This window comes from Cyclopterus lumpus, chromosome 17 (genome assembly GCF_009769545.1).
Source record: "Cyclopterus lumpus isolate fCycLum1 chromosome 17, fCycLum1.pri, whole genome shotgun sequence".
NCBI classification, from domain to species: Eukaryota; Metazoa; Chordata; class Actinopteri; order Perciformes; family Cyclopteridae; genus Cyclopterus; species Cyclopterus lumpus.
This window is the reverse complement of record NC_046982.1, coordinates 11,373,717-11,397,820: the sequence shown is the minus strand read 5'-3', so window position 1 is coordinate 11,397,820 and position 24,104 is coordinate 11,373,717. Positions and strand designations below refer to the sequence as shown.

The window sequence follows — 24,104 nt, the reverse complement described above, 5'->3', positions numbered from 1 at the left end:
ATGACATTATTTCTATATAAAAACTGACAATCATTACATACCATACTACAACATTCTGTAACAATTAAAACATTAATTTCAATCAAACAAATTAAAATGTTAATGTCACGTTACAACCACACAAAGTATCAGTGGCTCTAATCAGACAGGAATTTACTGACAGCTGCAAAAGTAATACAGAAGTTGTAAATATTACAGTTAAGATTCAGTGACTACGGTCGGTTTGAGGGCCAGGTGGGACCGAACTGTTTCATAATTCAAATAGCAAAGTAGATGATAAATCCTTTTTTCAGGTCAAACCCTGTTCTTCAGCTGTTTGGACATATTTTAAAGACACTAACAAAGACCTTGGTCAAAGATTTTCACCAGACGTTTGATGTGGAAAAGTTTTTTCCGAAGCTCTTTGCACTGCTTCTTCTTTGCTTGATAATCTGACGTCTAGAAGAAAAATAAATTGATACAAGCACATATTAAAGGATCACCTCAAAATCGAAAATACAATTTTTCCTGAAGCACAACTTCTCACAAAAAGAGACTTGAGTAATCAGATCATGATTTCTGGAAAGAAACATCTTCTTTTCAGCGCGTTGTGCACCACAAGCAGAGCGCCATCTAGTCCCATTATATTGGGGAGAAGGGAAACATTTCTACAGCCAATATCTCCAAAACTAGGCAACTCGTACCAAAATAATCTACATTGATTCAGTTTCAATTCAATTCAGTTTATTTTGTATAGCCCAATATCACAAATTACAAATTTGCCTCAGAGGGCTTGATGAATTGCAATACAGCTAAGAAGTAAAAATATATTTTTTATTTTGGGGTGAACTGTTCATTTAGACGTTAGCTTATCTGAATAAACAGCTAGTTGTAGTTTTACGGGTGGTTATGTGCCAAATGGGCTATTTCCTGTGTCTTGTCTTAGAATAAACTGCCCATTTTAGTGGCAATTTAAAATTTGATACGGTTTTAACAGCTGAGACGTAAATACATTTGACCTTAGGACAGAGGCTATCTGTTTCTCTCTGCTTCCAGTCTTCATGCTAAGCTAAGCAAAGCTAACAGGCTGCTGGCTGTAGTGTAGCGTCATAATAATTGTACAAGAATGTGGTGTTGATCTTCCCATCTAACTCAGCAAGAAAGAGAATAAACATATTTCCCAAAATATCAAACAATTGTAAGTAGTAATGTAATCGCACATTTTGATCCCACAGATGTGATTCCACTCACCCTTTTCAGTACTTTCAGTCGGTTATACTCGTCTGCCACACCCTGAAAATGGAAATACAAATTATCTCACTGAATTGACTTTAAAACATAAACAATGTAAGACAATTATGATATTCTAGCACAAAAGGGAAATCTGTCTGTTTGTGTTTCTGTGGCAGTCCAACAGACTCATACTGAGGATGACCGAAGTGGTTAAGCTATAATTAAAATAGCTGTGGATGTATATTGTCCTGCAGTCGGCCCTGAATGTTTCCACTCTGCGCTCCTGCCTTCTTCTTTTCTCTACCTGGTACTTCATGGAGTCCTCATCCAACATGTCCAGTTCTCGGCTCAGTTTGTGCATCTGGTCGCTGATGTCATCCATTTCGGCACAGAGGCTCTTATAGCAGGCCAGATCGGAGTCAAACTCCTTCTTGTACTGCCGGCGCTGCTCGTCTGAAGTTATTTCTGGGTACAGTCTGGGGTGGGATATTAACGTGACAACATTATTATTACATTTAATCTATTTTTTCGAGGCAGTGTGGCAAAAAAAGAAGGGTTTTTCTTATCAGTCTTCTTCGCAATATTTAATGAAAATAATTTTAACCATTGGCCAAATTGCCTTGACTGTAGTGATGCTTGATAGTATTTGTAGTATTACAGTATTTTCTTACAAAATAATATGAATACTCTTTCAGATTGGTATTACAGTCTTACATTTGTGTTCAACTAAGGTTGCTTTTGTTGCTTCAAATAGCCAACATAGCCTTTTCCTACCTCAAGCCAAAAATACATATATATATAATTAACATTCTACTATTTTCATGGGAGAAAGAGTATCTGAATAAGCAAGTAGACAATGTACAGCTCTTTAGTAACACTCAATGAAATAATATAATAATAATAATAATAATAATAATAATAATAATAATATTTCAGCTGAATTACAGCAACTCATAGCAACCTACATTTTTGGTTTGGGGTCTATAATACCTTTTCCGTCATTTCTTTTCTTAATTTAAAAAGGACTTCTCTTTTAATTTATGTTTCATGTTGTACTTCCTGTTTTTTTGCTTTAAGAAATAATGGAAAACCAATTTGCCCCTGTGTAGTATTAAAGTATGAATATACATGCTTTGCCTAAATACTTAGATGAAAACACACCAAGATTGCAGCACTGACTGGCAGCAGAGTCGTGGCCCACCTGTAGAGGTAATCTGTGTGGTCCCCGTCCAGCTCATTGGCAGTGTCTCCGGTGGTGTAATCAGTTTCATATGGGGACTCCATCCTCTCCTGAGCAGCAGGCCGGGGCCCTCGGCCCTTTCTCTGTTCCTTCTCCACATGGTAAGGAGGAGGTTTCCTGATGCTGTCAGCATCCTCCGAGGAGCTGCTGCAGCAAACCGGGACCGTGCTGTTCTGGCACAAAGGCTCCGCGGCCCGATGATTACTGTTGTCGGCAGGGAAACTATGAAGAAGCAAGACAAAGGTATTACATGATCAATTGTGTATGTGTGCTTCAATGTCTGCAGCTGCATTCATTTATGTCGTTTTTTTTACTGAGTTTATGGTCATGAATACAAAGGAATTACGGTCAAATTCAGGAAAAAAAACATTGTTGATTTTGGCATTGTCTTTGTGTTGTCATGCAAAGCAAATAGGGCTTGAGTGTATAACATTTATATATTTGGAGATTTAAGTTGTAAGAGCCTGAAAAAACTATCCTCGCAAATTATTAAACTGCAGGCCACATGCAGCCGATTACTTATGAAGTTGATTGAACTGAAGCATATTACAGGCAGAAGAAGCTCTAAAAAAACCTGTTCTCATCATACATTTAGTTTGTGGACATGAAACCACCAAAGTGCTTACTTGACATTTATTAAAGCTAAAAAACAGTGTATAGTTTGTTTTCTATTCCAAAATAGGTGTGGTGTATTATTCTAAATGGCATTTTTCATGAATAACAGATTTTAGCCTCAGACTCATTTATCAATCTCACACACAGCAAAAACAAAAGAAGGAAGAACTAATCTCTGTACTGTGAATTTGAACAATTGACCCGACATCATCAACATTAACAAAAGATGGAACGTAATACGCAGAACATTTCCTTGAAATTTCAACTCCCTCTCCCATTGTGGAAACAATGTGATTAAACCATAACAGCAAATTAGCTGATTCAACACCCCCTAATTTGGTTTTGGTCCACTTCTCGTTCCATTACTTCCAATCTAAAAAAATTAGGGCTTTCCTCGTCAGTTAGTCGACTAATCAGCTGTTTTGGTCTCCGTCTAATATGATTTCTTTAGTCGATAAGGCGATTTATACTTTACTTTTTCATACTTTTTTCATATTTCCAAGAAACCTCTGAGCATATTTCTTGTTAACACAATATTTAAAGTGGCGTTTTTGTGCGACCCCATTAAATAAAAGTATAAATTAAATCATTTGAGGTTTGACTAATGATTTGGTCGAAAGCCCGAAAAACTATTCATCATCACATATTTGTTGAAACTTTTATATGATTTCAACTGAAGAAGAATGTATTTGTTTTTTTATTATTATCTCATAACTGTCTGGAGAGCAGCCACACATGAGGCATCATGAGGAAGTAAGACATTAGTAAGTGTTAAGGTTCAGGACAGAAAGGTTTCTCTGAACACAATCATACTGTGGTATCCTGAGGGCTCTGCAACCATCACTCACCTTTTGCTTTTACAATTTCCCTCACTGTGGATGCTGACTGTTCCGTTGCCGTAGGAGACCACGCTGTTCCCCGCCCTCAGGTCAGGTGCTGCTCTCTCCGATACAACAGTTGGTGCCTGCTGGGTGCTGCGCACCTCTCCAACAAGGTTCACCTGTCAGGCAATATCAGGAGACCGAAATCAGAATCGATTAATTTACTATCGGACTTTGTTCCAACGCAGTACAGATCATTTGACTCCAATCATGCAGAAATACATCAGACAAATTTAGAAAATACCCAATGTGTAGTATTCTGAAACATAATGCCAAATTTAGCATTGTGATACATGTGAGAAAGTCCTCAAGAGAAATCAAATGCATTTGTATGCTGGAAAGAAAGAACCTTTTCTGCACTAAATCTGTCACATGAGTAGTGAAGTACCGAATTGGAGAGCTCTCTACACTGCACACACACACACACACACACACACACCTGCTGATCAGTATCTCATCTCAAATCCTTTCTTTCAATAACTATCAAACCATCAACCAGTTAATTGGATGGAAACACACAAAACCAATTTTCTGAACAGTGTCTGACATGAAATGCATGTGAGCAGTGGAGGTGTGTGTGTGTGTGTGTGTGTGTGTGTGTCACCATGAGCACACTGAGAAAGGTTGAGACAGGAGTGAAATCAGTGGAACAAACATTTCTGCTGTTCCATCTTTCTGAACTATCAGGTAAACATGCAGCAGAGCACAAGTGGGGAAAAAGCATTAAGAAAAACTCCTTTTAAAAAGAATACCAAACACAAAAACTGCATTATGTCTCATGTAATCTACTGATACACTGTGTAATGCATCATTAATGATTCTAGTCTTTGACCTATTTCTGGATCGGCCCCAGTGAGCTGATGCAAATGTCTGGAAAAAGCAGCCTGTGAAATAGATCTCATGAATGTGGAGCCCGTAGATGATCCTCTCTGTGGAAACACACTCCCAGAAAGCAGCAGGGAATCTGATACACTGCAGCAGAAAGGTGACAGCCGCTGCTTTGTGCAATTACAGAGATTTTAATTCCCGCGCAGTGGAGTCCAGTCAGTGTTTTTGACACTTTCTACTAAAATCCAAAGTACTGCGACTGAAGACGGAGAGGGGGAGAATTCATTACATCTGGATTAGTGGCTTAAAGTGGCATCACACTTTCCCAGAGCTGGCACTAGAAAATCAAAACCACTCTTTGATTATCAAAACTGTAGATGATGAATATAGTGAATAAAATAAATGAATCAACTAATTGTTGATGAGTTTTTTTCTGATTTAAACTGAACAAATTCTCACTTTATAGAATCTACAATTTTACTTAATCAATTATCAACTTTTGACATTTCTTTCTATTGATCGTCTATTTGCTTTTTAAAATATATTTCTTTAGAGTACATTCACCATTCTAAGATATTTAATCTGCATGAAGAGCTGCACACTTGACACATCCCTTCATGTTTATAGTCCTATTTCTGTTAGCCTCTTCGACTTAAGGGTGGATTTCTCATGTTGATAAATATTAATTGGACTGTCCTGTTTAATTCAATCAACATACCATTTTCAAATATTCTACTGTGTTTGCTATGAATCTCGTTATCCTTTGCTCTCAATCACCACTCTTTCCCTAATTCTGTTAAATACGAATGACGCAGAAAACACAAGGAAATGACTTCTTTGCCAGGAATCTAATCTGCGGCAGACCCTTCGCATACTGAATCATTTAGCGCCACCACAGTCTGGAGGGATTCACACAGCAACACTGAGGAAACTCAACCCTTGTTATACATTATACATGCCACATACATTATATATGCCTTCCTGCAAGGCGAGCATCTTCACTGCAATGCAAGAGTGCCCCAGAAAAGGGCCTCCTGCATCTCAATGGAGTAACTCACTACACCCTTTGCACTGATAGGCAGTATGTAGGCCAAGGCCTTGCCGTATAAACTGATTGAATATGTTTCTTCCCTTTCCATAACGAGTCATGGTAAACATCATACATTCATAGTACACTACGACTCTTGTAGATTATTCACTGCTAAATGCCACACAAGGCTACTGCTGTGAAGTGCCAACCGTACAGCTTTCACAGAGCTCTACGACAGCTTCATCCATCCATAACATAAAGCTATTACTGTCTTCTGAAAACAAAGATATGTAGTTGGAATAAACTACAAAAGCTGTGATTTTTCTAAAGCGAAAAGTCTTTAAAAATCATGGGTCATTTGAAACATTTGAACAATGGCCAGTGCTGTCCACTTTATGATCTGTGGATACGTTTTCTGTATTTTGCCGCACCGGCCCATTGCCACAGGATATTCATACACTTTGATGCTCTGCCTCAATCTGTCCATTTTTAGCGTTTACTGTTGCGCCACCTAATTTCCAATGTGTCAAAGACATCAGCTGTGGTGTACAAACTGTATACAGCGCATAAACAAAAGCTTATTTAACCCACATCATGACCGCAGGCAAAACAAAGTGAACAGCCAAATTGCTGCAGGTCTTGTGGGCCCTCTGGTTGGATGAAACTCCAAATCAGCAGACAATTTGTGTACGCTATAAGAATCTGTTAGGCTGAAAGTTAAGAACAACACTTTTATCTGGCTACTGTACTTTTCTAATGTTTTGGTCAGTTATGTAAAGATTGGTGTCAGTAAGTCTACATTTCTATTGACAGTTTATTAATAAATTTCTGAATGTTTCTGTGTTCAAGAAAAGAATAGGTTCGCAGATGAAATGCATAACAGGAAAGGTTTGCCAACTACAGCCAATTTGAGCTCTTGTTCATTTCAATGTTCCACAGCATTTACTAGACTGATTTCATCAAATACTGCTTATTTAATTGAAGAAGAAATGGTTCTACAGTGAATCATTTACAACCTTCTTTGACTGGTTTCAAATGGTTAAATTGATCCTTTAACGTGTGATCATGCCTGTGTGCAGGAAAAGCACGTTCGACCATTTCTGCTCAAATAAAAAGGACACCTGGATCTTAACCATGAGCCAAGTTACGATGAAAGAGTCTCCTGACCGGTTTCCTGGAAACCATATAAAGTTGCTTATTGCTCATTTGTAAATGGTGTCTGGGCAGCTATTATCACTCGTCTGGTTAATGATCAGTCAGAGTGATACCTGGGTGTGCCAAAGATAAACAGGCAGCAGCAGGGTAAGGTGAGTTTGTGAAACCAAAAGGTCACTAGCAAGAACTGAGAGGCTTGACGTTTTGTGTATATTGGCTTTTGTTTTATTATCTGGCTGGAATATATAGAAATAAACATAGACCACAACTCTGTAGTGGACTTACTGTAATTAGTATATTATCTTAACTCAATCATTGACGCAAAACAAACCACATTCATCCTCTGTTAAAATATCATAAAGAAAGAAATCATAAAACATAAGAGAATTAATCACCCAATCCTGTACATCCTGGCACTCTGACGACCTGACCAGTGGCTCGTCCCAGTAGATGTTAGCTTTGCCATGATGCCAAATCTTGCTGCGGGTCTTATAGGCGTAGTAAGCAGACAGGGACAGGGCCAACACCACCATCAGACCCAACACCAACCCAACCACCTGAGGAAAGAGGGAACATTATAGATCAGTATAGAATAAATAGAAGAGTATAGAATGAAATAGAATAATCCCACTAACCTCCTCGGGGTCCATGTAGCAGTAGTGGTGCAGGTATTGATTGTACATGGGGAACCCCCCTGGAAAACCGGCCCCCACGCTGCCGCTGAGGCTGGGGCTGCCCTGGATGTTCTGGCACATCATCAGCATGGGATTGTACAGCATACTCTGAGAGCTCTGGGACATCGGGTTCACCCCGATCACAAAGATGATGTCGATGATGCCCTTGGAGTCAAAAGAAAGGCACATTTGTTCTACATGGTGCAACATAAATAAATACAGACTATATGTAGAAGATGCTCGCTGTGTGGAGGCAATATATATGCTCTGGATTCTGTCTAGAGAACCTTTAATGCCATGTATTTCCCTTTTGAAACAGGATGTGTAGGTAGATAGTGACATAACAAGCTTAAAGTAAAAAATATGAATCAATATGTGTACATATATTAACATTGGATGTAAATTATTGTTATATGAAAGGGGTCGCTTGATGAACCCACACAGAACTATAACCGTAATATGTAATTTTAGTTACCCTCACCTCAAGTGAGCTTTTTAGCACCTTTCAGCTCATTGTTTTGATTATCTGTCCTGAAACTTTGTTGTTTTCATTCATTCTCTACATTTTTTTTCTATTTTCTTATAATCCTACTGTTTACTACCTGCTCAGCATTAAACAGCATATAGACACAGGTAACAACTAGCTGTTGAACACAGAAGCTCAAGAGCCAGATATTGATCTCAGAAGTTGGTGGAGACCAAAAGTAGAGCTCAAAGGAAAGTTTTTATTGGACCCACAGTCATCAAATGGCCAGAAACACAACACATTCTTCTTTGTATATGCTGGATTTGTAATAAGCTGCTGTAATACTTGGTGAGACTCACCTGAAGGACAGCTAAGATGATATCACAAATGAACACAGTGAGGTAGAACCGGCATCCCCTCATGATCCGAGACCGTGAGAAACTCCCCACCAGGAAGCCCAGAGAAACTAGGAAGTTAATTGCTGCCATGGAAATCATCGCCGACTTGGCAGATTGTGGCGTCATGTAAGAGCCACCATAGCCGTAGCTACCTCCATAATATCCCGACTCCATCCCTGCCACCGCCCCTGTAGCCCCGACACCGTAGCCCCCGTATCCAAACCCATTCATGTCCCACACCAGGGTCGAAGCCACGCAGGCGAAGATGAGAAAACACATGAGTACTGTAGCTCCTTGGAAGGTTTTGACGAAACCAGGAGGAGAAAACCAGCGGTAGAAGTGTTGAGGCTTCTCTTCATTGTACTTGGAGTGAGGGGGGGCATTGTAGGGGACATAGTGGCTCTGGGGTGAGTGGACGCTCCTGAGGGGATAGAAGCTTTGGGAGTTGGTGCTGTAAGGCGGGCTGTAAACAGGGGGGCTATCGTAGTACCGAGGCTCATACATGGTTTTGAGGATTTTGCTGTAAATTCACCTGGAAGAGGGAGGGGGGAATTAATTCATTAATTCATAGAAAATATATACAGCATTAAAAGGTATATCATTATATGTTGTCGCAATGCTCTGGAGTGATGCCTTCATGAGTAAATTGACTCTTAGAAATGAAAATGTAAATGCAGAAAATAAAATACTCCACACGCCTGTTTGATGTGGTCAGGTTTTTAAACACCTCTTTGCCCTTCATTCACATCCCTGAACCCTCTAGCTGGTATCACTGACCCACACTTCATCACTCCTGAGGAACTCAACCCAGCAGCCTTCAATAATTCAGAAAGTAAGCAGATAAGAGTCGGGCAGACCTACAGACATGTATGTTACCTGAGTGCACCTGCTGAGTGTCAGCTAACTGAGGGAAAGGGGAAGCTACAAGAGAAGCCCAGTAAAGTGGAGAAGATCAGTAGTTCTTGTTTATTTTACTCAAACAGTAAGTAAACAAAAGTAACTCAATTTGTGTATCTTGATGGAATAAAAGCACATCAAAACAAAACAAAATTAATTTCTACTATATTTAGTCCACTTTCCACTCCAAGTGTAGGATCTGAGCAACACGTTAAACGTTAATGTTTAAAGTCTTCTTGAAACATCCAACAGGCCAGATCAAACGTAAACAAATAAATATATAACTTCGAGCGTAAACAATGAAATGATCAGTTGTGGGCTGTCATAATACACAACGTACCTCGCTCTGTTTGAAAACGTTCCTCAACTTCCCGAGCTCAGTTGATCTGCTGTCGAACAGCACGGGCTCCTCTTTGTACTTCACCCACGATCGTAAACGGAGTCATTTCTCCCGATGGATACTTCCCATTAAAAGAAGCCTGAGCAGCGGCTGTGAGCCTCAGCAGCGGCGCAGTTCAACCTGCTGACCCGACGGCTCCACGCGCGCTCTCGTAGATCCGTTACAGCTATGACTGCCTTCATATTAAAGATTAAACACGGCATCAGGTTGAGTATTCTCTCTTCATGTAATACACTGGATACGTTTAAAGTTCATGAATATTTCAAAGCATAACATTTACTAGGTTTATTCTAAACAATATCCTATCCATTATTTTTATTATGGCACAGCACTTATGGTAACGCTTGGGACAGGTGACAGACAGAGCAGGGCCGACGAGGGGCGGGGTAAACAGAAAGGGCTCCGCAGGCAAACACACACGAGCAGGAAGTGAAACAAGAGACAACGATGAGTGTTCCTAAATAAAACTGGAAATGATGACTGAAAACTGGAAAAAATAAATAAAACCTATGCTTAGAGGAGTGCGAGAGAACTCTACTTAATAGTACACTAATTGTATCTACCTGAAGTGAAATGAAAGTGTTTTTTTTCTGAAGCCAAATGTAAATATATTACAAGCTGAAGGACAATACACATCATGGATTACCTCACAGTTAGGAAGTTGGAGCAAAGCAAAGTAGCTCACAAATACAAAACAGCAATATGTAGTAAAAAAGAATCTTTATCACGCAAACATATTTTGTTTTATAACAATTGCAATCACTGCAAGAAATTTGATTTACAACGTAAACTGAATCAACATGTTGTTCCCCCGTGGTGACACAAATGAGGAATATGACAAGAAAACGTGAGATGATGTGTGAGGGGATGTGTAATGAAACAAAAAGATATGCAACATTTAGCCATTATAATGTTGTAGCTCAGGTGTTATAAACCAGGTTCCATGTCACAATGATGCTTGTACAAAGATTGTCCATTATGTTTTTCATTCAAAATTAATATATATTCAATATGATCAATATACTGATGAAACAACACATAAAAAAGTGACACGAAAATATTCAATGACAGAAAGGTTATTTGCTTTGGTCCGCTCATCGTGTGCTTCATGTATTTCTCTCTGTTCTTCATGTCCGACCATCTTCCATGGCTTCCTGGTCAAAAATGCGTATCTTGTTTTTGATGTGGCTTAATTTAGCTTTTAAATAGTCACATCGTTCCTTTTTCTCGAGGAAGCCGGGGTCCTGTGAAAACACACACACACACGCACACACAAATAATCTATTGATTTATGGCAGCCACCATAAAATTTGTCTTTTTTTCTTCTCTATCTCTTTTCCTCTTCCTCTGTTAACTGTCATCTTGCATGATTCATTCTGTAACCTTGCTGCGTTAAATGAGAATTTTCAGTTTCATGGTGGAAGCCATATTATTTGCATCAGTGGGCAGCTTTATTGAAGAAAAACAAATGTTACCTGGGTGTTTACACAACTGTAGCAATTCTAACACATCTCTGGGTTAAATGTCGGATTTGCCAGATTATTTTTCAATTGTTTGAGAGTTAGCATGATGGAAACATGATGGGACTAGTGCCCTCACTTATTAACAAACTTACACTTTTTTTCCGCTGATACTTCTTCAAAACGCTTTGAATCCTCTGCTGATCCTAAATGATAAATATAATTTTTACAAAAAATATTTGCATCCAACAGTATCACAATTGCATTGTGTAGAAATAGACATGTCTGTGCAAGAATTGAATCCTGGAAGTCCATCACAGAAATGGTTTATACGGTTTATGGACATGATTAAGTAAAGGTTGTTTTACATTCATCTCACCTCTTGGCTTTTTCCATCTCTGAGGAGTCGTGCCATCATGGCATCCAGCTGTCTGAACTTATCGAGGGTGATGCCGATGTCTCTGTGGAGGTCCTTGTATTCCTGATACTGGTCATTAAAAACTGCTTTGTATTTTTCCTTTTCTTCCACACAGCTGATCCCTGGATACTTTCTGTAGGGAAGGATTTTAGGGAACATTAATACGTGGCATACAGTATATATGACTTATCATATGCATATTAACCCTGCATAGTTTAAATGTTCACTCACATGATGTAGTCTGCGATGATGTGTACTTTTGGGGTGTATTCAGACACTGTGGCTCTGTTCACACTGACTGGGTTCTTATGCACCTCAGAGATGAAGGCATTTTGATTGAGATCATCTTTACTCAGAGACTTATCCTTTTCATCCTTGAATGATATGCGCTTTGTTTTTTGAGTGGTTAGTGGGATGGACTGGTGAAACTGCTCCTGGGGCAAAAGGGATCATGAAAGAAATGTGAATTTAATTATTTAATGACTATACACAGGCACACAGGTGTGCAGGCCCGTGTTATCAATACAAGAAACATTTAGCTTAAATTACATGTCAGAGAAATATATATAAAAAACTACAGCAGGAGGAAACACTGCCCCATTGTTTAGCATTGACAAGCTTGTAGATGAAATCATTACGTTCACTCCTGGCCTCTCACTCTTTCTTTTTAGAAATCAGACATATTAACTGATAATGCTGTTTGTCACCCATAGGTTGTGGCTGTGATGCTGGATAACACAGACTCTATTTGCAAACAATAATATGTTTGGTGGCTCTTGAAGGAATTTTTTGTAACTGAAAAAGTAGGCACACCAATACATAGACTTCTGGAGAGTCTAACGCTTTAAAATATTGGATTGGATGTGTAATGGATTTCTGGGCATGTTGGGCTAATTGAATTGGATCAGATACCAATGGCCACTGCTGTCCACATGTGTTAGCTACTGCATTTTCTTTTAGCCATGCTCGCGGCAGGCGCGTATCTATGTTAGGTTCCAATGTTCCCGGCTTACTATTGTCTTTATTAATGAGACCTTTCACAGGGTTGTATGTTCTCAGCAATTTTTTTTAGGTCAAATGTTGAAATCACCCACATACAGCTTATAGCCTTCTCATATACTCCTCAAACCTACTCCCTCAAATGTGTTTCCTTTTGTTTTGTCTCTACAGTGGCTTAACAGATTTGTTTCATTCAAACTGCATTTGAAACTAAGATGGTAAACATACTAAATTACAATGCTCAACATGGCATGTTAGCATTGTCAATATGAGCATGTTAGCATACTGACATGAGCATTGAGCTCAAATCCCTGCCGTTACGCCTCGCAGAGCCGGTAGCGTGGCTACACTCGTCTTGTTGACCTGCCACTGGGTAAATGGCCTTCACATAGTTGTGTTGATATTGCTGTAACATTTTATATTGTTATCTACTCAGAGTAGTGTAGATGCATGAATATATTGTGCTGTCCATTATTAAACTTCTCTCCGTAGATTGTAAAGACACAGTCATTAGCAACTTGGTATGGCTAGTAAAGTATGAGGAACAATTCTACCATTGACATTTCTTAATTCTATGATTGCTTGGTGGTATTAGCAAATGTTTTTACAGTGAAAAAGCATCACACATATGGTTGTGAAACCGGAACATGTACTTCACATTGAACTCATCTATTTCTGGCCAACTCATACAGAGAGGACGGCATGGTCAATATAGTCAGGAAAAACACAGTTTCTACAGCTTTGGGACAAATCCTGATTGACTGCCAGCAGAAAAACGCTGACATATCAATACTGACAAATGGCAGGCTCCCTGCACATTATCCTGACTGACTGAACATTTTATTGGATTTGATTTTCCACTGTTGTTTTGGGTCTGTTTTGCAATCAAAAATACTATCCCTGACTGTTGTCAACAATAAATAGGATGTTTGATATGTCATATATACTTAAAATAACATCAAACGGTAAGCGTATGTGACAGAGTAGCACAGACAGAGTTAACACAGGAAGGAGATAAACCATGCCGGGGCTAAACATTTGCACAAGCTGAGATAAAAACCTGTGAACACTTCCCTGAATTCATGATCACTTTCCAAATCCAGAGAAATGCAACTCTTGAAAAAGTCGCTTCATTCTTTTCATAACAATATTTTTTCTCCCACCAATTTAGAAGCGATGAGATTTTCCTTTGTCTAAACTCAACATCGGATTAACTACCTGTACCTTGTTCTCAAAGTACTCTTTCTCCCTTTGTGCAGCCTCATGCCTCCACATCTTCAGACACACCAGGAAGCTTCCCAGATACATTGCCATGTTGATGAAGATGAAAGCCGTTCCCGCCATCTGTCCCCCATCAACCCGGCACAGATTGGCCATGATAGGGTTGACGCCTATTGTTGTGTAGCACAGCCCCCCACGGTTCAAGTCGTTCAGGTAGACAATCCCGGCTGCCATGTAGAACAGAAACAGCGCCACGTTGATGAAGGCCTCCGTCAGAGGCCACCACGGTGCGTCAAGGAGGATAGTGCGATAATACATTGTCATTCCCAGCACTAAAAGAATGAGGGTTATAATCCAGGAGACTCCAGCTATAGCCAGTACAAAGGCCGTCATGGGGCCCCTATAGCTGTATCCAGACATGCCTAGCCCATTGTTATATGCACCGTTATAGAGTCCGTAGCTGTTGGACCACTCGCTGTCTTTCTGGATGTACGCGATGATGCAGGCAAACACCATGCCTCCAAAAAGGAGCTGAAGTCCCGCAAGAAGTCTGAGCAACCCTGGCCAGGATTTTAAATAAGAGTACTTCTGGTTATAGACCTCCAGCTTCTCAGCGTAGTACTCTGCAGGATGGATACTGGTCAGGAGAGATTCCTCTCGTAGGCCCTCATACAAGATATCATCAGAGGGGCTCTCCCTTAACAAAGGCCTATGAGAGTTCTGGCTGGAGTTGCCAAGTGATTCATTACAGTTCCTGCGCTCCCGCAGGGGACTTACAGGAGGACTCACCCTGCTCCCATTGGGAAGGATCTGGATCTTACTGATGCTGGCTTCAGAGTCATTTAAACTGTCACTTTCCTTTGTCCATTTATGGATGATGCCTCCCCATGACTGAGGGATGAAGGTTTTCAGTCTTTCCTTCATACTGCCTTTATTGTCCTCCTTCTCAGCATACGGTGGAGTGCTGGAGGTTCGGCCTGTGGAGCTATTATCCCCATCATCTGTGATATTATCTGGTGTGGGTGTGTGAGTAACCCACACAGGCTCCGGTGGGCCACTAATGGAGTTCATCTTGCTAGAGGAGGACTCAGCCACACTGCCAGGGTCTTGTCTCTTGAATTTGCTGCTCCAGCTTTTCATGCTGCGGGCTCGTTTTGGTGATTCATTAAGAAATAAATAACCATGTAGTCCTTATGAGGCATGGATAGGAAGAAACTGGGAAGGAGATAGATACATTATTAGTTATGTATAATAAGCATGTACGGATGTATGCCATAATTATATGCTGTAAATGTATAATTAGCCTCAGTATGATTTTAACAATACTTTAGTCCCTCATTTGATTTAACTTAAATGACTGTGAATGTCAAAGAGTCAGATTAATGAACATAAAACCTTTGATCCCCTTCCATTGACCGCTCAGTTGTATACAAAAACTAGACGTGATTGTAAAATCCGTATTTTTCTTCCTTTTCTCAGATAAAGACAACATGTAATACTGCAAAAAGTCTTTTTAAGTCTTTTTAAAAATCTAATCTTAGAGGACAATAACTGTTTAAGTTAATAAGGCTAAAGTGTGAGCAAACATTTCCCTATTTACAAATCTAGCAGATAATGAAGCAACATAAGCATTTAATTAGAGTCTTGTTTGTGTCCACCTTGACGATATAAGTCCAATATTCACTCCACTTTTAGCTCTGTTTTGGTTTCAAACCACTTCTGAGGGAAATATCTCTTTAGCTGCAGAATGCTCCACTATGTTCACCAGCTAGTTGATCATTGTATCTATCTGCTGATTAGTGCAGGTAGTGTCCATTTTATTTATTTATTAGTACTTTTTCACTGGAAACAGGAGCCTTCTTTGTGAAAACACAGCTGCCGAGAGCAGTCAGAGCGAAATAAAACCGTAAGGTTTTGGGTTGAAATATCCCTTACATAGAGTTGAGGAGAGCTGCAGAGACAGGTGATAATTATATATGGGTTCATCACTGCTAACCCTATGGCATTAATCTGTATCTGACATCTGGATATACCAGGTGTTAATGCATACAGACTAATGCAAAGACCCATGTACCAGATGTCACTATCCAGATAATGTATTCTGATACAGACCACATGTTAATACCATGTGGAATCCTTGCCAACCAGCTAGTATTAGATTCATTGTTAAAATTAAAATATTCAACATAGCATCTTTAAACTTGATTGACTAGTACAATCCATATGAAATACAAACAAAGGCCCCTTTCCATTTGGTCTGTTCTATCATTAAGGGCCTGCTAATAGATTTTCATATTGAACATAAATGAAGGAAGTTTTCGGAAGGTAAAAATACAAATTCTAAAACACCCCAGCATTGTTTACAGCAGAACTACTCAGAGAGAAACCACAGCATGACTACAGCACAGCTAGGACTCGACTGATAACAGAGTTTAAGCTGACCTGTGACTCACAGCAAGCCGCTGTAAGAGCTTTTGATACACAGAAGTTTGAAATTGTTACAACGTGACATAATAACACAGAGCATGTTTGTCTTTAAGACAATGACAAAAATCTCAAAAACACACTTCTCTTACCGGTTTGACCCCAGTTTGTTCCTCTGGTCATGCAGATGGACTTTGAGCAGGTGTTTGTAAGGAAACAGGAACTGATACCTACTGTAAAATGGCCGGTGTGGCCCACTGCGCTCACCCTCCTCAGTCTCTCAGGTGACTCACTCCCAGTTTTAGATGCTCAGTTCCACACACGCAGGGTGATTGGCCAAATGTGTGTGTTGAGAACTGAGGGGGAAGTAAAAAGCTCAAACATTAAACCTGAACCGCCCCTGAGCTGGTGCTGACTGGCACTAAATTAATCTGTGGGAGGGAGAAAGAGAGAGAGGCTGGAACTGTTCACAAAAACGAGGAGAGGTGGTGAGCTAACCCAAAATGATGCATGTAACCCACAACATGTGCTTTAAAAGAACCTGGATGGACATTATTGCTGCTAAGTTCATATTGTCGTCACTTTTTAAAAAAAAAATGGACAATTCACTTATTACTATTTATTCTGTGAACATATAAAAGTCTAGCTAGTGGTACTTTAAGTATTATAGATATCACTTAAAACATTCAGAAACAGTGGATTTTCTACAAGATACCACGGTTTTGATATCAGCCCTGTGATATTAGCCACATCTTATATCTAAGATCGTCAACTTTCCATAATGTGTTGCTGTCACAGAGGGAACTGGAGTGTTTGGCACTAGAGGGCAGCAACTTCCTGTGTTTCTCACGTAGACGGTTGATCGCCACCTCTCTCCCCTCACAGAGTTTGCTCTCTCTCTATATCCCAGTTACTGTCTCTCTTTCCCACTTACCTTTCCTCTGCTGCATTTAATGTTTCCGAATCTGGCTAACCCGGTGAAAATCTATGCTCTATATCTTTTGGCCTTGTTTCTTTAGTCACATATAAAAAATAGAACAAAATAGTGGCTAAATTCATCAAATACACCCTGATATGGGGATATCATTCCATGTAGCAAAGTGCAAGTGTTAGTTTTTTTCATTCTAACTGTCTTACTGCAACTTTACCTTTTATAATGTTGTATTGTGTCTTATCCTGTAATGTTTGCTATTGTTTTTGTTTACTATTGCTATTGTTTGTTATTCTGTCAAGGGACTATGCAAATTAGCTGTAGCTACAATCTGGTACAGTGCATCAAATGGTGAATTTATGTTTTAACTGTACATGGTCCCTTTTAAATAAAGATATTAAAAAAACAAAAAACAAGGATTGCAAATGTTTATTAAGATGTCTGTATCTGAATCCTGCTGTATGTGACGTCACTCTGTGCCAGCTATTGTTCCAGGGCAGCACAGATGTTTATGGAGAGAGAGCTAAAGGCAAGGACATATGTAGTGACCCCCCTCTCTCCTCTCTGCTCTCTCCACACACACACACACACACACACACACACACACACACACACACACACACACACACACACACACACACACACACACACAAACACATACACAGTAAAAACATAATGCAACCCACTTTCTCCTGTGAGTGCAGAGTCCCACCAGTGGCCTTGGCCCGGGGCTAGCTCATCTGTTGTTGCTGTGCATGTCCTCTACTGCCAGCAGGTGCCTGCTCAGCTACAAATGACATGCAGAATGAGTCATGTATCGGGAGTGTATACTGTATAAAGTAACCGCCTAGCATGTAAAATAGAGCAAACATACAGGTCTCCCTGTCTTGTGTAAGATAAATATGTTGAATATTTGAAATAAGTCATGACTTAAAAGTATCAATGTCAAATGTCTCCTCTTTTTAGAAATACATTTAGCACAGATATTTGTACAACTGCTATCAAATGTATGATTATAAAAGACAGATGTATGGAAAAGAATAAGCAAAAGCAAATATTTTAAAGTGGATTTACAATGTTTTGCTTTTGCTAACACTATATATGGCGTGATGCAAGAAATAGCCTTATATTCCTTTCAAAAGGGGTCAAAAGTATCAATCAAATAAAACATGAAATAGTGGGTGGTCAAGTATCAACACATGAGGTTGTAGTAGCAGTAGTGATTAATGTAAGTATCGGTGGCTGAATAGAGAAAGTTCATCTTTATAACTAATAAAAAACAGTACTTCACTTGAGAAGTTGTCATGGATCGGAATATCTAGCCGAAATGATGCTGTCGAGCTAGCGGAGGACAGATAGGAAGCTACATATATTCATTATGTGTGTGTATCCCAGTGCACATACAGTATGTACATACACAAAGAAGATACATGCATGCACACTTTCATGCTTGTAGTCCTGAACCATGGAGGGCCTTCCGAGCTAAATGAAGCAGGGAAGCTATGGCAGCCTCTAATAGACACCATCATTTGTTGCAGTTCATCCTGAGAAACGAGCAACGGAGGAAGAGATTCAGATGGGTAGATAGAAAGAGAGAAGTGATTGATGCTGATACAAAAAACATTTGTTGGAATAAAAAGTCCCTTCACACCCACTCTCGACCACGACAGCATTGTGCATTAAAAAAGGCCCAAACCAAGATCAATACTCCTATTCGCTCTGGTATCCCCAAGTGTATGCCAAACCACGTTAGCTGAAAGTGATAGGGAGGGCATTAAGCATAATGCAGCAGCTAGCTATCAGCTCCCAGGGCAGACAGGGAGAAAAGTGAGGCCTGTAATTAAATGAATGACTTCCCCTGCCTGCCACAAGCTGTCCCCGAAGGACCTTTTCACACTCTCAGATGATCCTCAACACCCCCTGCCCCTCCCCTTGTCCTTCCCCAGTCCGAGGGTCATCCTCAGTCCTCTGCAACCTGCCCCTCTTGTCTTTTCTTCCTGTGGATTCATCTTCAGTACCCTCTAGGGGAGATCCCTGGTAATTTAATTCCCTTGTCTTGCCTTTCACACTTCCAACACAAGAATAAGTAGTAGCTGGATGAATTAATTGTGCTCATTAGGAGACAGACATTATTACGGCAGGAAATACTGGGAAGCTCATTTGCTGAGGACATTATGTAAGCTGTGGATAAATTGGTCATCATTTTCCATTTAGTTTTTCACTATGAAACAACATTCGGATTGGTGCAATTTTGAAACCACACCTTATCATATATTAAATGATAAACACAACATTAATGTAATGCTGCTGTACTATTGGGAGGGATGATGAGCAGAGGAGCATGTCTTTGGGGTTGTATAGCAACAACGACAGGGTGACTGACTCTGCCACTCTTTTGGGATATCGGTCTGCTGCCAAGTCCCTCCTGGTTTGGATGTAATTAACCAGGCTGAGCCTCGTTTGTGCATGTGGACATGAATGGTAGCTTGTTATTTGAACATAAATGGCTCGGTGTGTGCACGCGTGCGTGTTGCCTACAGCACATAGTTCACCTTGGAACAGCGCCTCAGCAGCTGTGTGTCCTCTGGAGCGATGTTTATGTTGATGTCAATACATCCTCCTGTAATCATGTTTTAGGAGGTCCCTGCCTCACAGTCTTCCAGGAAGAGACGTGTGATGTCTGCATCTGTCAACACATGCGCCAACTTACCTTTCACTGTCACAATTGGCTTTAAGCTACTGTCATTTCACTTCTCTTTGAGGTGGCCCTTGTGAGAAAAAGTTTAAGATTGTCATTTTGTGGATCTTATTTAAAAATAAAGCACAAAAAGTGATTTCAAATTAAAGGTGTGTCTAATAGATGCCAAAAAGAAGAAGAGAGTTGTGGTCATAGCTGAAGATAGTCTTTAATGATTTGACCTTGGTGTCTCTCCTTGCTAGGACAAAAGTTCACCTGCAAAATGAAGGAACAGCAAACAGTTTACAGAGAACATGTTAAACCCATTTGCCATCCATTAAAAGTTGATTTATTCCAGTGCTACTACGTACATTATGCATCATGTGGCAGTGTACACAGAACAATGATTGGGTTACATTTCTTCACTTGTTGGGGTTTTTCACTCTGTTATTGTTCAGTGTGTTCTGATTCCTGCTCTATGAGGAAAGCCTACTCTTCAGGATAATAAAGACTCTGGGATGCGTTTATCACTTTGACTCATCTACCATCATCAGAATAACATCATGAATGTCCCTCACTTCACTACAAAATACTGTGCATTTTTTATTTTCTGCTGGAGAAAATCGAGTCTCTATTAAATATTGGAATGGTGTTTTGGCAGGACTTTGTTGGTGACAGGATCAGGAGTGGAAAAAAAAAACAGGATAAAAAAACAACAGAACCTGATTATACCTCCATCAAGTGTGAATTAATCAAAATAATCTTTAATTTGACAGAATTACAAATCCTTTGTATCCTTTCTAAACTGTTGTTTTTCTACTGCTCTTGCAACATGCTGTGCATTGCACCCAGCTACTTTAACCCCCGCGGTTCACCATTTGTCCCGTTTACTTGGCGACATCTACAATGAGGTCATATGTACAGGACACCCACTCTTGCTGTTCACAAACCCCTGGGCCAAAACCAACGTGTCAGTAAATTAGCTATTGCTCTCAGCTCTTTTTTCTCGTCTCGCTTTCCCCCTGTTGCCTGGCAAAGGCTGAAGTCCTTAACACCAGCACCTCCACATCTCTCTGGGGAGGACACTTCAGCATCTGTGAGCTTTTCTTGTGTAACTAAATATTACACACTGAATGCAACATGGAACATGCGCTGGCGGTTCCCCTGCTTCTTCCTATCTATTTGGTCATTATTTAATTCAAACCACTCAAAGGGCTTTGCTGCAGGCCATTTGGGAAGCCTCTTTGCGTATGGGGCACTGATGTTCTTAAGGACAGACGACAAATGAGAGGCTAAACTTGCCATCTAATGAAGAGATGCAAACCTTAGATCCGAAAAGGCAGGTAAGGCCATAATCAAGATAGTCTACCATTAACTGTCCTGACTCATTGGATGACACTGATTGAAACGGAGACTGTAATGGTATGATAGATCCCTTCATACTGGAAGGGTGTAGCACTGTACGAAAAGTGGCTGGAGGTGGGGGCAGTAAAGAGTCATGCTTCATCAACTCATGTTGAAAGGAAAAAAGCTAATACTCATGCTTGATTAAGTTCCTCTTGTAGCAAACTGAATATGTTCTTAAATAAAGTGCTCTCTGGTCAGTCCAGGGCCTGTGGGAGAGTGATCTCACTCACTCTCCCACAGGGTTTAGACTTTGCCCAGATTCAATCCAAAGCTGCTTGGAAATAATTAAGATGCATCAAATAATAATGATCCTATTTGTCGGTTAGCCTGAGGGGCCATAAAGATGACTTTTAGCACTAACATCCTTTTGGGACTCAGATTATCTACCATTCAAACTACTTTTGGACAGCATGCTAGCCCGCTAACCTGCTGACTTCCTGGTCTGCTTTTTATATGTACTTTGGAAAGAAATTACTTTAAAGATCCTAAATATTTCAGAACACACTACTATAGGATGCATCAAACATGCTTTTGAGATTTAAAATGTTCTAATGTCTCCTCTATCAAAGTTAATGTGTTTCAATGTCTTTTCGAGAGACAACACAGAGGCCTGATACTGCAACGTTAACGGAATAGTTTGACATTTTGGGAAATATGGTTATTCACTTTATTGCTCAGAGTTGGATGAGACAATTGATACCACTCTCCGTAAATATATGAAACGAGTGCGAGCAGCTGGTTAGCTTAGCTTAACATAAAGAGGGCAAAAAGTAAGAAAACCTCTAGCCTGTCTCCGTACAAAGGTAACAAAATCCACTTAAGTGTTTAAATGACAAGTTGTGGTTTTAAGGGTGGCCTATTTCCTAGAGTTGTGTTGGCACCATGAGGTTGCCAGGCAACCAGAGTAGACTCCAGGAAGTGACTGAATTATTTACATTTTAGTTTTTTTCCCGCATTAAATAAACAAGGTATAATGTGTTTTAGAAGTAGCTAAGTGAAGCTAAGCTAACCGGCTGCTAGCAGTAGCTTCATATTTACCATACCACAATCTTCTCATCTAACATTCGGTTAAAATTAATAATTGTATTGCCCAAAACGACTAATTTTAAATTTGCCCTTTCAATAAAGTTCCTTCAGCACTTTTGTCGTAGCGATTTTTCTCCACCTCATATTTGAAATGGAGAATGCATTGAAGAATCACATTAATGCAACTCTCTAGGTTCTGCAACTATAAAAACCCTAGGTATCCTAGTAAAATGTTTAAATAAATAAAAGAAAAAAAGGCAACAATCAAACAAAAATAAATGTCATCAAATAATAAAACATGTAAATCATGTAAAATCATCCAGCCATCTGAGGAAGATTGTGTTCCATTGTCATTGTTGCACAGAACCATGCAAAGGGCAGAGTTGGCTTCTCAGTCTGACCAGTCAAGTGTGCTTGTGTGGCCGTATATACCAGCAGACCTCAAGCCATGCCATTATTTGAAGACCACAGGAAGCTCTAATTAGTGGTGGTGAGAAAGGTATACTTCTACATATTTCATAGTTGTGTGCGAGTGTGCAGCATTGAGCTAAAAGTGAACTTGTTCTCTGACAAACACACACAAATATTCTCTTTGTCAACCTCACTTTTGCTGATTCTCTGAACTTTTTAATTTCTGACAGTGTAGATGTTCAAAACATTTAGATTTGCTGTGTAATGGAGGCAATGTTATGCATTACATTAAGACATTTTCTTTAAATTTTTGGAGAGGAATGTATCTGAAAAAGGAATGCAATGCTGTATTCAGACTGTTAACATCGTAAAAAAGCTCTGAAATTAGTAATTAAATAACCCTCTACTATTTATACATTCAGGCACTGAAAAATCACATGTCAATATGTAACTAAAAAAGATAGTCCCTCTCATTTTCCCTTGGTAAGAACAAGGGAGCTTAAACCTTGAAGTTGGCAACTGTGTAAATTTGTCCTACCCAGTAGTAATGCCATATGCATCCCCTTTGCTCTTCTTTTGTGTGACAGTTTCTCCTTCCCCTTAAGTGCATTTTCAAACACTGATCTCCTGTCAGAGCTTTTGTAACCTTGTCTAAAGCTTTCACCCTAACCTATGGGAAAGAATCCGTGACACTAGTCTTTTGGAAGGGAAATCCAATGGTTTGTCTCGCTCTCCTCACCAGACAAACAGGTAGACAGACGGATGGGTGGAAGGATGTCCTCCATGGCCTCAGAGGACCAGCAGGTGAGCCGATGCTCCACAGACCAACTTCCCCCTCGTGGTTAAGGACTCTCCGGTGTGATAGCCAGCTCTCACCCCAGCGACCCTGAACTCAGTCATTTTTTAACTATACAAGGGCTTTTACAAAAAAGCTAACTTGAACAGCCATACAATGGCTAAAACATAAACCATATCTCTACTTTATCTCGGTTTTTCAATCATTTACATTTTTTTTCTCTTTTTCTTTTTTTGGATCCATTTGTGTTTTCTTGATTTAAGTCTTTGTTTGCTTTTCTTTGTTCTTTTGGAGTAGCTCTGATCCAGTCCTCTGCTGTGCGGAGACGGTCAGTCACAGAGGAATTGGTTTTTGGATTTGATGACAGGGGAGAGAATAGGGGCATGGATCAGATCCGGGGTCAAGATATGGATTCATTATTAGTCCAGACATGGACTCGCCAGTGGTTACATGGACGGCTTTGGATAGGACAAAATGAGGTGGCGAGTTGGTTTAGGAAAGGTGGGGCTCGAAGGTGATTGCAGTGGGTTTGTCAAGG

The 24,104-nt window shown here is 39.9% G+C and overlaps 2 protein-coding genes across 2 annotated transcripts; both read right to left on the bottom strand.

Moving 5' to 3' along the window:
• Positions 1-330: 330 nt before the first annotated feature.
• Positions 331-9,820, bottom strand: zgc:154006 (uncharacterized protein LOC563016 homolog). Its single transcript, XM_034556113.1, has 9 exons — positions 9,737-9,820; positions 8,461-9,031; positions 7,597-7,800; positions 7,357-7,518; positions 3,916-4,067; positions 2,414-2,674; positions 1,517-1,688; positions 1,231-1,272; positions 331-438 (listed from the first exon to the last, which is right to left on the bottom strand). The coding sequence occupies exons 2-9, from the start codon at positions 9,001-9,003 to the stop codon at positions 337-339; spliced, it is 1,638 nt and encodes a 545-aa protein (XP_034412004.1). The 5' UTR covers positions 9,004-9,031; positions 9,737-9,820; the 3' UTR covers positions 331-336.
• Positions 9,821-10,499: 679 nt separating this feature from the next.
• ocel1 (occludin/ELL domain containing 1) lies at positions 10,500-16,718 on the bottom strand. Its single transcript, XM_034555797.1, has 6 exons — positions 16,471-16,718; positions 13,898-15,109; positions 11,906-12,108; positions 11,636-11,807; positions 11,412-11,462; positions 10,500-11,040 (listed from the first exon to the last, which is right to left on the bottom strand). The coding sequence occupies exons 2-6, from the start codon at positions 15,032-15,034 to the stop codon at positions 10,924-10,926; spliced, it is 1,680 nt and encodes a 559-aa protein (XP_034411688.1). The 5' UTR covers positions 15,035-15,109; positions 16,471-16,718; the 3' UTR covers positions 10,500-10,923.
• Between the last annotated feature and the right edge of the window lie 7,386 nt (positions 16,719-24,104).

Bases quoted from the DNA above. Each gene is read 5' to 3' on its own strand.
- ocel1 (XM_034555797.1), bottom strand. From the start codon at position 15,034: ATGAAAAGCTGGAGCAGCAAATTCAAGAGACAAGACCCTGGCAGTGTG. The intron at 12,109-13,897 runs GTACAGGTAGTT...CTTTTGCCCCAG, and splicing joins AAGAGTACTTTGAGAACAAG to GAGCAGTTTCACCAGTCCAT. The intron at 11,808-11,905 runs GTGAGTGAACAT...CCTTCCCTACAG, and splicing joins ATCATCGCAGACTACATCAT to AAAGTATCCAGGGATCAGCT.
- zgc:154006 (XM_034556113.1), bottom strand. From the start codon at position 9,003: ATGTATGAGCCTCGGTACTACGATAGCCCCCCTGTTTACAGCCCGCCT. The intron at 2,675-3,915 runs GTGAGTGATGGT...GCTTCTTCATAG, and splicing joins GGAAATTGTAAAAGCAAAAG to TTTCCCTGCCGACAACAGTA. The intron at 1,689-2,413 runs GTGGGCCACGAC...ATCCCACCCCAG, and splicing joins CACACAGATTACCTCTACAG to ACTGTACCCAGAAATAACTT.